General features: G+C 38.2%; 2 protein-coding genes across 2 annotated transcripts in view; both read left to right on the top strand.

Annotated features, from left to right (window-relative positions):
* LOC143711864 (inter-alpha-trypsin inhibitor heavy chain H3-like) overlaps nt 1-9,677 on the top strand; it is a 43,908-nt gene extending 34,231 nt beyond the window's left edge. Inside the window, exons 14-20 of the mRNA XM_077203952.1 lie at nt 1,937-2,107; nt 5,569-5,625; nt 5,714-5,827; nt 5,934-6,108; nt 6,206-6,354; nt 9,158-9,242; nt 9,325-9,677. Of these exons, the coding sequence (XP_077060067.1) occupies nt 1,937-2,107; nt 5,569-5,625; nt 5,714-5,827; nt 5,934-6,108; nt 6,206-6,354; nt 9,158-9,242; nt 9,325-9,439 (866 nt within the window). The 3' untranslated portion in view covers nt 9,440-9,677. The remainder of the gene's footprint in view (nt 1-1,936; nt 2,108-5,568; nt 5,626-5,713; nt 5,828-5,933; nt 6,109-6,205; nt 6,355-9,157; nt 9,243-9,324) is intronic.
* A 1,633-nt stretch (nt 9,678-11,310) lies between these two features.
* LOC143711863 (somatostatin receptor type 5) lies at nt 11,311-12,708 on the top strand. Its single transcript, XM_077203950.1, has one exon. The coding sequence runs from the start codon at nt 11,488-11,490 to the stop codon at nt 12,493-12,495; it is 1,008 nt and encodes a 335-aa protein (XP_077060065.1). The 5' UTR covers nt 11,311-11,487; the 3' UTR covers nt 12,496-12,708.
* The last annotated feature ends 3,722 nt before the right edge of the window (nt 12,709-16,430 follow it).

Here is a 16,430-nt window from a genome sequence, read left to right on the forward strand (position 1 = left end):
GAGACACTCAGAGTCAAATTAATAAAAAGAGAAGTATTTATTCTTGCAAGAATAGGTTCAGTCTAGTACACAGAAGTTACGCTGTGCAAGAGAGTGACACACAACAGGAAGATATGAGACAGCCTTTATACTCTTTTCAAGGTTCCTGCTCACCCGCTGTACCTTTCACCCACCCAGATAAGGTCCTTACTGCTGTTCAGTTTCTACTTAAAGACACAAACTGGTACTGAAATAAACTGGCCAAAACTGACCGTCCCTAAGGTCAGAGGTCCTGTCCCATATGTTCCTGAAACGTCACGCACAAGCACGTACACACATATATTTTTAAACATTGAATAGGTTCTCTCTCTCTTATGATACCTGTTTGGGATCAATGACTATTCAAATTTCTACTACATGTCTAACAGGTATGAAATATACAGAAATTGAATAAGGTTATCAAATAGTCTGCACTGCATAAATTATAAATTATATATAGATTAATCCTTATTAAAGCTACAAACCCTGTCTGTCCAAATAGGAAATTACGCCCGTGGGCGTATGAAACGTCATCACGTAGCATTAGGGCACAGTGTTCATGGGAAATGTAGGAAGTACTGCCAGGGGATAAATGACCGAGAACAGAGCCTTATGCAACGCGGCCAAACTGGCTAGTAAGTTTTTATTAACACCCGCCAAAATGTTAAATTAGAACCCTGATTGCCACCCTATGTGTGCCATACCCATCTCGAGACTCTGCCATTTAGCCAGTGCTGAAGAGGTCTTATATGAAGCAACCCGAGCGGCGTGATTGCGGCTGCGAATGCCACATGACCCAGGAGTGACTGAAACTATTTCAGTGGAGCCGCCATCCTGCCTTTGAATGAATTCAGGCGGTTCAGCACAGACTGAACACGTTTGTCCGAGATTCTCTGCATGGGGGAGAGTTTGCTCTTTTCCCAGTTGATCAAAGCCTCAGATGGCTGAGGTGCCTGAGCACCAAGTCCCTGTGTTCACACAACTGCTCTTGTGAGTCGGCCAGGATGAGCCAGTCGTCGAGGTAGTTGATAATGCGAACACAATGCTCCCTCAGAGGAGCAAGGGCCGCCTCTTTGACTTTCGTGAAGACACAAGGCGACAGGGACAGCACAAAGGGGAGGATTTTGTACTCCCATACCTGTCCCTTGAACGCAAAGAGTAGAAATGGTCTGTGTTGTGGAAGAATCGAGACATGAAAGTACGCGTCCTTCAGGTCGATCGCTGCAAACCAATCTTGGGGATGAATGCATTCAGAGATGCAACTATGCGTTAGCATCTTGAATGGTAGCATGTGAAGACATGCAGGTCCAAGATTGTCCTCATATCGGCTGGAGGGACCGGCTCTATCGTATCCTTCGCCAGTAGGACTGCAATCTCCACATGCAGGACAGGACCATGAGGACCAAGAATTTGGGTATCACAGCCAGCGGCGGAACAGAAATTTGGCTGAAAAGATTCTCCGCCCTGCTCTCCTCCGGGCGAAGAGCAGCTCCGTCCATCTCCGGGTTGCCCGTCTCAGGGGTGGTGTTTCACCGATCACCTGAAGGATTTAGCGACTGAGATGGACGACGTCATCTTTCTGTGATGAAAATTTTGTATTGTGATGCACATCCGAGTAAAACGGCTTATCAAAAAATAAATACGATTTTGAGATGAAAGACACCTTTTTACCATCTACACAAATTTAATTTGAATAAAGTGTTGAAGTCATGTATACGTCACCAGAGATAAGTCTGTCGCTATCACAGGAAGATCCAGTTATGATATTTTGATAAAAAATCTGTACAAAAAATGTATACATGAAAATATCATTCACAATAAACAAATGTTTTACAACATGCATTTAGAAAAGAGATGGGGTGAAATATACTGAATTGGCCTTTAAATGTATATTTTCCCCACTTGTTTTATATCCCAGTACCAGGATATAGTCAGTACTATTTCAGTCGCAGTCAGCCTAGGCTGCACGGTCAGCCTGGTCGGCCCGGTCCGCACATTCAGCGTCTTCTGAAAGGTGAGCGTGGTCGGCCCGGTCTGCCCATGATGGTCAGTGGATATGGTCCACCTCCTGCTCATCCAGGGATCCATGGTATGCCCTTTTTCCCTAAAAGTTGACAAAGACTCCTCTACTTTCTCGAGAATGTGTTTATCAATGGTTACTTTTGTCTTTGCTTTTACAAAAAAATACTGCAAATTTGCTTTATTAAAAACAAAATCCACATAAAAAAGTGCAGAGAATGAAATTAAAATAAATAAAATAAGGCATTAGGTGTGATTCAGAAATGAAGTCTCTTAAAAAGGTTATAGAACTCTTTATTTTTTATTGCTGATGATAAGCTGATAACAAGCAGAATCACCGAAGGAAAGAAAAAAACAAGAACTACAACTGACACCAGCCATCACCTTAGATGAAATCACCTGAAAGGACATTAAATCTCTTTTTAATTAGAATTAACAGAAGAATTAACAGAAGTTTAGATGTTAATGGTTTATAGAAAATATGTGTTCACCATTATGGAGATCAGTGTTTCATTTAGTTGGGCAGTTTGACTCAGCTTTTTTATGTCAGTTTGTGGTTTGTGTAATGGTGTTTGCCAAAACATTAGATTTTTGAAATTTTGAAAGAAAACCATAAACAAAGGCGATCAGATGATAAAGTCTTAAACATTGTAAAGAAAAATTGCTATTGAAAAGTTGCTATTAGATTTTGCTATATTGAAAAATATTGCTAATTATAGTAAAATAATAATTGATAGATTTTTTACAAATATCATTTTGTTGGCCACTAGCGGCGCCAGGAATTTGATTGTAGATGGGCCTCCAGAAAACTGGATGGGCCAGTTAAAATAAGCAGAAGACAGACGACAAATGGCTCCGCCGGTGTGTGTACACTCATAGACAATAAAGTGTTCGAATTTTAAAGACGCCGCGCTGCGCTTCTCGTCCGGTGTGCGACCCCCTTAAGTCACACGTGGGGTAGAAGCCGCTGATTGGTTGAGAAGCTTTCACTCAAAGCTTTCCTCGGGCTGCTTATTGGATGAATTGCTATAATGAAAATCACTCACTACTCACTATAGGCCTGGGTCAAAATGGGCGGGCCTGGACCTAAAATGGGTGGGCCTGGCCCAAATGTTAGCGCCACGGTTGTTGTCACAGATCATTCTACATTTTGATTTTTAAATACATTATAGGATTTTTTTTTTAAATACACAGGCATCAAGAATAAGCATATGAATCTCAACAATGGTGACATGCTTCATACCGCAATGCATCCTGGGAGTCACCATAGTATAAAACTCATAGCTACCAGCATGCATTGCGGCATGAAGCATGTCACCATTGTTTAGATTCACATGCTTATTCTTGATGTCTGTGTATTTAAAAAAAAATCCTATAATGTATTTAAAAATCTAAATGCAGAGTGATCTGTGCCAACAAAATGATATTGGTGAAAATCTATCAATATCAAGTAAGTTTTGATCAGTTAAAAGACTTAGCAACTATTTTTCTTTACAATGTTTAAGACTTTATCATCTGATCGCCTTTGTTCATGGTTTTCTTTGCAACAATTTAAATGTTTTGGCAAACACCATTACAAAAAACACAAACTGACATAAAAAGCCTGAGTCAAACTGCCCAACTAAATGAAACACTGATCTCCATAATGGTGAACACATATTTTCTATAAACCATTAACATCTAAACTTCTGTTAATTCTCAAAAAGAATTAGACAAATGACAGAAATAAAATCAGTCTGGTTAGTAATAAGAGAGATTTCATGTTTTTTCAGGTGATTTCATCTAAGGTGATGGCTGTAGTCAGTTGTAGTTCTTGTGTTTCTCTTTCCTTCTGTGATTCTGCTTGTTATCAGCTTAGATCAGCAATAAAAAATAAAGAGTTCTAAATGTATCTTTAACGGCTGTCTGTTATTCAGATATTTTTGTTTAAATGTTACTCATTTTAAATGGTTGACTTTTAAGGAATTAATTTAATTAATTCTTACTCAATTCTAATTTGTTAAATTTAATTAATAATATTGCTTGTAATCTGTTGCCACAATTTTATTGAGTAGATATAGCATATTATTTTTACAGTGTAAAATAAAAATTAAGTCATCATTTTCTCACCCTAATGTTGTTCCAATGCCTTCTTTCTTTTATGTTCCACTAAAGGAGTATTTTTTTAAAAAGTCCTGCTTATACTCATCCATATAATGGCAATGAATAGCCACCAGCATCAAGCTTTTTTAAAAAGATGCAAAAGCTTCATAAAATGATCCCACCCCCTTTGTTATATATTCCAAGTATTCTGGGGGTGATCGGGTTTGATGAAAAACAAACGAAATGTAATAATTTAACAAAAATCTTTGGCCGTTGGTCTTCTGCGCTTGACTGCGTGTTTGTGCAACTCTATTAGCGTCCCAGTTGACACCGACTCGTCCAGAAAGACACACAAGTGAGAAATCTAGATTAATAAAAAAAAAAAAAAAAAACCAATTAACCTTCTTCTTTGAGGTGAATATATTGTTTGTCACTAAAATAAGTTATCAAGTTCACATCAGTTAACTGTCAGTTCTGTCAAGGTACATGGATACCTTTTTTGCGATTTCTAGGCATAATATTTCATGTTGCATTTATGAATCTTGATTTCTCACAACTTGTATGCTTTTCCTTGGCGAGTCGGAGTGAACTGCAGGGCTTATGGTCTCACAAACACACAGTCGAGCACAGAAGACCAACGGTCATAGTCAGGATTTCCCTTAAATACAATTTTGTTTTGTTTTCACCAAAGCCTATCGAATACCCCAGAACACTTGTAATATACAACATGTGTAGCATGGGATCATTCTGTCATACTTTTGCATGTCATTTTGAAAGATTTATTCTGGTTGCTATTCAGTGCCAATATATGGACAAGTGCAAGCAGGAACTTTTTATTAAAAAAAACACTAATTTTGTAGGCCATAAAGAAAGAAAGAACAGCATGCATCAGAATAACACCAGGGTTTTGGTTAGTAAAGGATGTCTTCATTTTTATTTTCACTATCCCATCAATATTAAAAGCAACATTTGGAAATACATTGTAATCATGAAAAAAAAGATGTAAATGTAGCATATTTTTGGTGAAAGTAATTATTTTGAAATGTGTAATTGTTTTTGTTTTTTTTAATACTTTTTTAAATATATTATTTATCATTTGCTAAATATTTGAGAAAAAATATTCGGTACATTTTAATTACTTAAATAATACTTAATTACATTGATAATTAATTTAATTATTTCTCTATTTAGTTACTTCAAAATGCTTTGGTACATTGTACTTTTTTCATTACTTATTGAGTGCTTTGGTCAGTTAATTACTGATAACATGACTTAGAATGAAAAGCTGTATTATAAATAGTCTGACTTTTTAATGACTAAACCCCCTTTTTTTAGATGATAGTGATATGCTGATCTCCAGATATGGTACGCATAAATATGCTCTAACTTTGATTCTGCCTTGTGTCAAGTAAGTCTAATTTGATCAATTATACCTTCTCTTTGGCTTAGGTCAAATACCCACAATTCCACGGGAGAGTGCAGACGCTGTTCTTTCTACTATGTCAAGTACATTCAGATCTCTAAAACGTACTTATTATGTGGGACAATTTTCTATAATGATTCTAATACAGCATTTGCTTATGTTTTCTCTTAGTTCCAAGAGTTGGTAGGAATCGGTTCCTGCTGCCTTCTGCTGGTCAGTCTAAGCCAATTTGTTTTGAGGTTCCTGTTCCTCAGAAACTCAGACTGTTACAGGATTCTGCTTCAGGTAACTATTACACATTTACTCTTCATGCACATCCTTTTGAAAGTCTTCTTTTTTTTATTGAATGTTTTGTATGTACTCATACTGTGTGACTTTCTGTGTGTCTTAGAGTTCTCTATAAATGGACAATTCATGACTAGACGACAGGGATTCAGTAAAATTGCCTTTCATTACAAAACAAACCATCACCTGACAATAAACACAAGCTCTATCAGATACCAAGATGGCCAGAGTCATGTTGAGTTTTTGTGGGACCAGGAACCTACTCAACACAATACAGAGGGGTATGTACTACTCAAACTATATAAGTGTTTTACTACATTTGTGTTATAGCTACTTTCTGTGAAGTAGAATTTATTCATAATTTTTCTGTTTCAACAGCGTGTCCCTGATATTACGATGCAATGAAATGGACGTTACCATGGGAAACATAAGTGTTGTTATTCTTCTTCACAAGAAAAATGGTGAAGTGTTTCTGTGGCCTGCTGTTCGGCAACAGCCAAAAGATGTCAGTTTGATGGGCATTTTAGGTAAGAGTACTTCACTGGTTAAACATTTAAACATGTATTAACACTTTACACAATTGACCCAGCTAACAGGGAACTTTCTCAGAAATTCAGCTAATGTTTTGGCAAGGCTTTCTCAAAGTTGTGAACAAATGTTCTTCCAGTAACCTTAATGGAATGTTTGTTCAAAGTTATCTGGTATTTAATAATGTTCTCAAAACATTAACATGAAAATGTTGATTATAAATCTAGTTCAGTCATGAAACTCTAGAGGTCGTAGGCTGATTGGTCCTTTACATGCAATCTGCAAGCAATTGCATCATTTCCACAAAGCACAAGCTGATTGGCCTCTGCTGATCCTGCTGCCAATGAGATTGCTTGCGTTACACTTTAAAGAAGGATGCGATGTCACTTCTTGGGGCAACACATTTATTTCTGTTCTAAAGACAAGAAAAACACAGGTCAAACAAGGAGCGCTTTCCATTGCGTGTACACCGCACTTCATTCTGTACTGAGTGCTACCTCTATTCTGTTATTGCGTGATGCTTTAACAGATTATCATAAATGATCACATGTCTGATAGTGCAAATGTCTAAGCAGGTACCTATCACTAGACACATTACTCTTTATACCACACTCAATTCTCAAGAAATACATGCTCCAACATAAACATCAGAACAAAATAGATGTGAACATGTTCTGTGCCCGCTCTCACATGGCATAAAGGAAAGTTATTACGAATAAAGTCATTAAAGTATTTCACAAACTTCTTTAACATGGATACAAGCGAGTCATGCATTTAAACATAAACATGTAAATAGCTATTTAGCATATATTCACATTACTCTAGCATCGATAACTGCATGAATTAATTTTAATACTCTAATCACGGTTTTAATTGTTTCTAATCAGTTTTTAATCTTCTATGAAATATGCTAATGAACTGACAATATCATGAACTAGATTTTAACCTCTCACCCGTTAATGTGCTCTCGCAAAATGATTAATACAAGCATTCTACCACTAAATCTGACTGGAGTTCTTATTAACAGTCCATACTGAATGTGCTTTTATGCATAATGGCTGACAACGTAAGGCTAAATGAGGTTAACATGTCAATGTGTAGACTGACCAGACAGACACGCGTGTCTTCTTAGCTCAGACTGCTCAAACTCGTCACTACACACGACAAAATCAACGTTTATACACATCTATTTCATTAATTATCCCTCATCTCGCACTCATATCTCGACTATATATCTTTTTAAGCGTATATTCCTCCTTTTTGCTCACGTTAAAAGTTACTAGTTTTTCTTTTGAATTGTCAACACACTCATCAGCAATTTTACGTCCGACACTCTTAATCACAATCTAATTAAACGTTTCTTAACATCTTTAATATTAACCATTGCGTGTACACCGCACTTCATTATGTACTGAGTGCTACCTGTTATTCTGTTAGGGTGTACTCACACTAGCCAGTTTGAACCGTGCCCGAGTGCGTTTCACCACCAAAGCGCGGTTCGTTTGACTAGTGTGAGTGCTCCGAACCGTGCCCGGGCGCGGCTCGATTAGCCGGCCCTGGCCCGCTTGGAAGAGGTGGGCCAGAGCACGGTTCAGTTGGACTCGGGCGCGGTTCGCATGCAGTGTGAGCGCTAACCGTGCTGGAGCACGGAACAGGACGCGTGATGTACGGGAACTGTAGTCCGTAATCAAAGCTGCAAAGTCCTTGCTGCACTTCAGCTGGTACCTTGCAAACCTCCTCATACGAGCAGCACGATTACGTGAAAATTTTCGCGCCACTAAGGCGACACATCTGTTTAACAACAGGCTGTGAGAGGGCTGTGGACCACCGTGGACCAAACGACACAAAATTATCCAAAAAGAAAACAGAGCGATGGACTCCCTTGTGTTCAGAGAGCGCCGCTATTCTTGTTTATCCCGAAACCGTCGCACCATAATGACGTAAGCGTGCTCCGGCATGAATGCTGAAACCCTATGTGAGTGCAGGCCGGAGGGGGAGTGGGGAGGGGGGGCAATCGTACTCGGGCCCGGTTCATGGCAACCGTGCCTAGTGTGAGTACACCCTTAGTCAGCTACTGATGCGTAGTGTAACGCTTGGGTGCCCCCTGCTGACGAACCTGAGTTTGACCAAAGTGATTTTACTCAGGACACAGTGCAATCCAGTAATACAAATAAATATCACAATGTCTTTACCAAGTTCAAAATGGGGGGTGCAATTTTTATCTGTTTTGAACTACTCAGTGCTACACTTGCTCAACATTTGAATAGTCTGGTTTGTTGTTTGCTGTAAGCTAGTCCTGTAGCGCACCATCAGAGTTCCTCTGAAACCCCTACCTCCCCCAGCTCCACCTGTCTACATCTGCTAAAGGATTTATGTGTCTATTTATGCAGGTGGATCATATCTTACACACTGACAGCATTGTGTCAGTGTATCTATTAGCAGGAGCACGTTCATATACTTGCTCTGCAGCAGCAGCAGTGTAGCAGATTTTGTTTGCCAAGACCAAATACATTAACACATTAACATATTCAATAACATGCTAAAACTATTCCGAGACTTGTCATGATTGTAATATCATTCATGGAATGTTTTTTTTTTCTGAAACAGTTTATTTAGACATTCCTTTAGCGCTTTTCGTTTTAGCGTTCTGAATGTTCAGAGAACATAAACTTTAGAACGTAGTTCATATCTTAGAACCTATTTTTTAGCTTGATGAGCAATTAAATGGTACGTTTTGATTTGAATCTTGCTTTATTAAACCAACATGGGATAAAATCTCAATAACTGTGGAATATATTGAAGGAAACGCTGAGGCTTCATATGAGGAGGTTCAAGGATCACAAACACCAACTCTAAAGATAATGGACCAGGAAGTGAAGGCGAGCTTGTAAGTGATCAAAACTGATCATACACACAGCTGATATTTTCCTTTATTATATACCCGTTTTAATCTATGAATGTATCTTTAGGGAGGATGTCACAGACTACACACATCCTTCAACTCCGGTTATCAGATGTTGGCTTGTCCCTTTCCAGGCTGTGATGCCGGGAGACATTTCTGATTTCACTGTCACTCAGCTGTAGAGTTCAATGTGGGCAAATTATAAACTGGGACAGAACATGTTTCTATGTAAAACACTTGCTGATGTTTCAGTCATTGGCAAGCACAAAATCGCTTTGACACCCACCTTAGCCTTTTCATGAATTCATCAATGTAAAATGTATTTAAAATGACCCCTCTTTAAAATCTATGTGATTGTAACCATAATATGCTGTTTTTGAAGTAAGCATGTCTTTCCATTAAACACTGTCTCAAGTAAAACCGCTCCCTCTTGTGATTAAACAAACATTTAATAAAATATGAGGCAATATAGTTACACCAGCATCTATTCTAGCCTAAATTGACCATCCATCAATCCATCGGCAGCATTCTTGTTTGCATTAGCAAATTACACTAATTAATGTCAATTATAGGATGTAACTTTAGAAGTATTTTTTTTAAATTTGGAACTACAAAAAAAGTAAGAAACAGAAACTTTGTGAATAAACAAAATTGTTTTATTCTGCTATATTTACTTAGAAGTTTCATTTCAAGAAGTCCCAATGAAAAATAACTTAAAATGGACATTGCATGTGCTAACTTCAACAGGCAAATGGACGCATGCTTTAACACAGACTGTCCAAAGTTTATGTCATAAACCAAGTCCCGGTGATTAATTCGATTAAACTAAGACAATATACTAATAAGGGTATTTATGAGTCAGCAGTTACACAGACAATCTAAGTTATGTGTGGAACATGCTTTAACCTTTGCCCTTGTGCTTTAAACTTATCTGATCATGTAAACTTGAGTTTATGACTTGCCTTAACACTTGCTCCAAAGGAACTTGAAGGAAATTCAAGATTACACAACTTAATTAAAGGGGTGGTTAGCCGCAACATGAAAATTCTGTCATCATTTACCCACCCTCATGTTTTTCCAAACCTGTATTTTTTTTTTTAAATCTGCATAACACATAAGAAGATATATATATATTTTTTAAATGTCTTTGTTTTTTGTCCATACAATGCAAGTCAATGGGCTCCAATTGTGTTTTGAGCCCGGCGCATTGACTTTCATTGTATGGCCAAAAACATTAATTAAAATATCTTCTTTTGTGTTCCTAAGATTCTAAAGTCTAAAATGACATGGAAGCAAGTAAAATCATGACAATTTCATTTTTGGATGGAAAAAAACGATTAAGTTATATTTTAACATGCTGGTAAGGCTATATGGAAATTGTCAACTACCAGGGTGAAACATAGAATCATGTGATAGAAAGAAACTACAGAGAGAAGTTGAAGGTTTTATCTATTGACTAAACTTGACAATTCACTAAATGAGTGGTTAAACAAAGCTCCGTGTTTATAGGAGTTGCGTCACTGCTGTCAGGTCAAAGGCCATTTGACTTACCTCTCCGTCTGTTGAAGTCTCTGTTGAAGCACGGCTTGCCACTCCAGATATTGTGAATAATACCTTTGGAGTTCCGGAAGATTGATCCTCTGGATTTTGAGCTTATAGACATTGCATTTGTTACACTGATCTTCAAGTTAGAAGAAGATTCCGGCAATCCTTTGAATGCATCTGCAGGCAAGTAAAACTGCCATCCTTTTGGCTTCGGATCTACCAAAGGAATAGAGAAAATATATCTGTGAAAAGGCAATTAAACAATGATTTCAAGCAATATTTTGATTTCCTTGGAGAGAACTAAACAAGCAATATTTTGATTTCCTTGGAGAGAACTAAACAAATAGCAGTATTTCTGCTCTTTCAGTCCTGCTGCAATCATTAACTATTGATGCATTCCAGAGCGTTTTATCTACTGTATGGTACAATCAATGCTGGACATCACTGTGTTCTCAGGCAAAACTACAAGGATGAATAAGGGTGTACATTTTATAACCGAACATGGTCTGAGAAGATTTAAAAGGGGAAATGTTCGCAAAACGTCCAGATGCTTTTAGTATTTGCAGTAAGGCTGAAACTTTCAAGCGAGTAAAAGTATTTTTAAAGACGCATAAAAAATAAAGCTTGGATTTAAGAACCAATTACACTCAAAATTACATTATTGTCAACTCTTAGACACTCCAGTATGGTTAACGTGGCTACTGAGTCAAACAGTTCCAGTCTTGGACCGAGTGATGTTGAGGGAGTGTTGGTACCCATATTTGACAGCTTTATCCTGGTGACCGGGATAGTAGGACACATCCTGGTTCTCATCATCATCTGTCGTACGATGCGGCGAGGACATAAAGGAAGGACAGGAGGACTCCAACAAACAAATGCAAATGGCACAGATGTTCTTCTTCTGTCATTAAGTGTGGCGGACCTTCTCCTACTTTCCTGTCTTCCATATCACACAGTTGCAATTGCAACCCATCACTGGCCATTTGGAAGCTTTATGTGCAAGTCAGTCAGCTTCCTGAGTGCGATGTGTACAGCCGCGAGCGCCTTTACGCTGGCCACTTTGGCTTTTGCTAGGTATATCACCGTGGTACATAAGTCACAAGCGTATCGATGGCGCAGAGAGGGGCGTTTAAAAGTGATTGCAGGTGTACTGTGGATACCAGCTGTTGTCTTGGCGTCACCTCAGTTCGCTTGGAGGACGCTGATTTCAGGCTCAGGCTCGGACAACCATGAAGCTCGTGAGGACCTGGCATGTTTTAATTTCCTTTCTGACAAGAGCCAGTTGGCATATGGAGTGTGCCACTTCCTTCTGGCTTTTGCATTTCCGCTTCTGATCATTGTAATAGCCTATGTCAAGATATACCATTTCCTCAAAATCACTAGGCGGGATTGCACAACACAGACTGACCGTTTGGAGCACTACCATGTGCATGTCACCAAGATGTCTGCTCTGTTAGTGCTGGCGTTTGCATTGTGCTGGCTGCCTTCCTATGGCTTGATGTTTGCTCAAATAGTTGAGGGTGGCAATGCGCTTGGTCCTTTACCTCACTTTGGGCCTTTTGCTACCTTTGCTCGCATCATGGCAACGTCTTCTACAGTGGCCAACCCCATTCTTTATGTTTTCATGTCTGGGAAATTCAGGAAGGAACTAATGGATCTGGTTCGAGGATGCTGTGCAAACAGACTCTCCTAAAGCCATATATGGGATGCCGGAATTACCTTTTAAGAGTTACCAAATAACATGATTTATTGCATAAAATATGTTGTTTACCTACTTGAATGACTGTACTGGTATTAACAATAAGTGTTTTGTGTTTTAAGCAAATGTGTAGAGCATTTCCATGAGTGATACCAAAATGACCAATGACACTAAGGAAATTCGGACTACCTTTTGAGTTAGCAATGGTGTCCTCTGATAATGTTAAAGAACCAAACAACTGTCTAGGATACATTGTACATTCTTTTAATGTTTTGAGAATTAATTTCCAGACTTCTTAAAGGATTTGTTCATCAAAAGATGGTGTAGTTTGACTTGATTTTAAAAGTAAAGGTTATTCATTGGCATCAATGGTTCCATGAAGAACCATGGAACTAAAAGGTTATTTACATTGGAAAAATGTCCTTCACATCAAGGCTGCGTCAGAAAGCTCAGGCAGTTGACTTGTTGCTTCGCTGCCCTATCAGGCAATGATTTTGCAGGCAACATTTGCGCATGATGGTATTTTCAATTCAATTCAATTCAAATTTATTTGTATAGCGCTTTTCACAATACTTATTGTTTCAAAGCAGCTTTACAGAATGTGCATTTCAGAAATGTACATAGAAAAAAATACAGTTAGTTAATCATGTAGTAATTTAGGGAATAACATATCGCCGGCGTTGAGTCGTCTCTTCACAGGCGTCGAGTCGTCTCTTCACAGGCGTTTAGTCATCTTATCGCAGGTGTTGGTGCATCTGAGGTCTCCGTGAGAGGCTGGATACAAACCGGAGCTGACGAACGCTATTTACCGCAGAAAAGCAGATGGGAGATAATTAGCATAGCTGCTGTTCATAATATTAATGCATTCGATCTGATTCAACAGTGGTATAAAAGGTAAGCATTATGTGAATGCTTGGCTAAAGAGATGCGTCTTTAATCTAGTTTTAAACTGGGACAGCGAGTCTGAGCCTCGAACAATATCAGGAAGGCTATACCAGAGTTTAGGAGCTAAATGCGAGAACGCCCTCCCTCCTTTAGTGGACTTAGATATCCTAGGAATGACCAGAAGCCTCGAATTTAGTGATCTTAAAGAACGCGATGGATTGTAGGGCGATAGAAGGTCCATTAAATACACAGGAGCTAAACCATTTAGGGCTTTATAGGTCAGTAATAGTAGCTACTTAGTAGAAACTAATAGTAGCTAATAGTAGAAAAAGGGGTGGTGATGGCGCAGTGGATAAGACACATGCCTTTGGTGTGAGAGACCCGGGTTCGAATCCACTGTGAGACACCAATGTGTCCCTGAGTAAGACACTTAACCCCTAATTGCTCCAGAGGCGTGCGACCTCTGACATACATAGCAATTGTAAGTCGCTTTGGATAAAAGCGTCAGCTAAACGAATAAAAATGTAAAAAAATGTACTTTGTAATTGATACGGAACTTAATATGTAACCAGTGTAGAGATGATAAAATAGGTCTTATATGATCATATTTTCTTGACCTAGTAAGAACTCTACCCGCTGCATTTTGCACTAACTGTAGCTTGTTTATTAAGGATGCAGGACAGCCAGCTAATAAAGCATTACAGTAATCTAGTCTCGAGGTCATGAATGCATGAACTAACTTTTCTGCATCTGCATACATGTTACGTAGCTTAGCAATGTTTCTAAGGTGGAAAAAGGCTGTTCTTGTAACATATGAAATATGATTTTCGAAAGACAAGTTGCGGTCTAGTATAACACCCAGGTCTTTTACTGTAGTGGATAAAGTAACAGGACATCCTTTAAATTAAAGTTGTATTGTACAAGGTTTTGTGGGTAGTTTTTTTGGACCAATAAGTAATACCTCTGTTTTATCTGAATTTAATAGCAGGAAATTACACGTCAACCAGCATTTTATGTCTTTGAGACACTCTGTCAATTTAGATGAGTTAGTGTTTTCATCTGGTCGTGATGAAATATATAATTGAGTGTCATCAGCATAACAGTGGAAATTAATTCCATGTTTTCTTATAATATTACCAAGTGGCAGCATATATATTGAGAATAGCAGAGGGCCTAACACCGATCCTTGCGGCACTCCATAGTCTACTGACGTTATCTTCGATTTTTCCCCTTTAAACAGACAAAATGATAACGGTCTGATAAGTACGATCTAAACCAGCTTAATGCCTGTCCCTGAACTCCAGTTAGTTTTGTAGTATTTTATGATCTATAGTGTCGAACGCAGCGCTAAGATCAAGTAGAACTAGTATTGAGATACAGCCTTGGTCAGAAGCTAAAAGTAAATCATTTGTAATTTTAACTAGCGCAGTTTCTGTGCTATGATGCGGTCTGAATCCTGACTGAAATTTTTCATAGATATAATTTTCTTGCAAGAAAGAGCACAATTGAGTGGACACAACTTTTTCTAGTATTTTAGACATAAATGGAAGATTTGAAATGGGTCTGTAATTTGCTAGGTTATTTGGATCTAATTGCGGTTTCTTAATGAGAGGTTTTATTACTGCCAGTTTGAATATTTTTGGAACATGACCTAAAGATAAAGACGAGTTAATAATATTGAGAAGAGGCTCTTCCACTACAGGTAACACTTCTTTCAGTTGTTTAGTGGGTATTGGATCTAATAAACATGTTGTTGGTTTAGATGCAATGATAAGTTTATTTAACTCTTCCTGTCCTATATTTGTAAAGCGGTGTAGTTGTTCTTGAGGGGCAATAATTGAGGCTGAATCATAAGACACCATAAAAGATTGTACATTTACAATTGTGTTTCTGATGCTTTCTATTTTCTCATTGAAGAAATTCATAAAATCATTACTACTATACTGTAACGGAATATTTTGCTCTGGTGATGTTTGTTTATTTGTTAGTATAGCTACGGTGTTGAATAAAAACCTTGGATTATTTTGGTTATTTTCTATTAGTTTGCGGAGATGCTCAGCCCTGGCTGCTTTTAGAGCCTTTTTATAACATGACATACTGTCTTTCCACGCGATTCTAAAGACCTCTAAATTAGTTTGTTTCCATTTACGCTCTAAGTTACGAGTTTCTCTCTTGAAAACATGCGTAGCACTGTTGTACCATGGTGCTTTAGTTTTCTCTCTAACCTTTTTTAATCTAATTGGTGCAACAATTTCTAGTGTACTAGAGAAAATGGTGCTCAAACTGCTAGTCATTTCCTCTAGTTCATCTGTTTGTTTGGGTTCACTGAGCAGCTGAGATAGATCAGGTAAGCTATTTGAGAATCTATCTATAGAGGTTGGAAGGATTGTTCTGCCTGGTCGATAATGTGGCCTAAGATGACAAATTTCAGCAGTACGTATTATGCAAGTTATCATGTAATGATCATCACTTTGCGGTACAATATCTATATCGGTTGGGTTGGTTCCATATGATATAATTAAATCTAGTGTATGATTTAGACGATGAGTGGGACCACTGACGTTTTGCTTGACCCCAAAGGAGATTATTAAATCTGTAAACGCAGCCCCTAACGCATCATTTGTGTTATCTACGTGTATGTTAAAATCTCCAACAATTATTGCTTTATCGACATTGACCAATAGATCTGAGAGAAAGTCTGCAAACTCTTTTAGGAAATCAGCATAGGGCCCTGGAGGTCTATATACAGTACAGTAACAAAGGCTAGAGATAATAGGGATTTCTTTCTTACATCTAAGAGCGTAACATTTAGCACAAGTACTTCAAACGAATTTAACCTGTGACCTGTTTTCTGAGTAACATTTAGAATATCTCTATAGATTGTTGCAACACCGCCGCCACGACCGATCAGACGGGGCTCATGCTTATAACAGTATCCTGGTGGAGTAGACTCATTTAGACCGAAATAATCATTTGGTTTAAGCCAGGTTTCAGTAAGGCAAAATACATCGAAACTATTATCTGTGACCATTTCGTTTACAATA

This window comes from Siphateles boraxobius, unplaced genomic scaffold (assembly GCF_051911475.1).
Source record: "Siphateles boraxobius isolate OS27281-9 unplaced genomic scaffold, OSU_SipBor_1 5, whole genome shotgun sequence".
Classification (NCBI taxonomy): domain Eukaryota; kingdom Metazoa; phylum Chordata; class Actinopteri; order Cypriniformes; family Leuciscidae; genus Siphateles; species Siphateles boraxobius.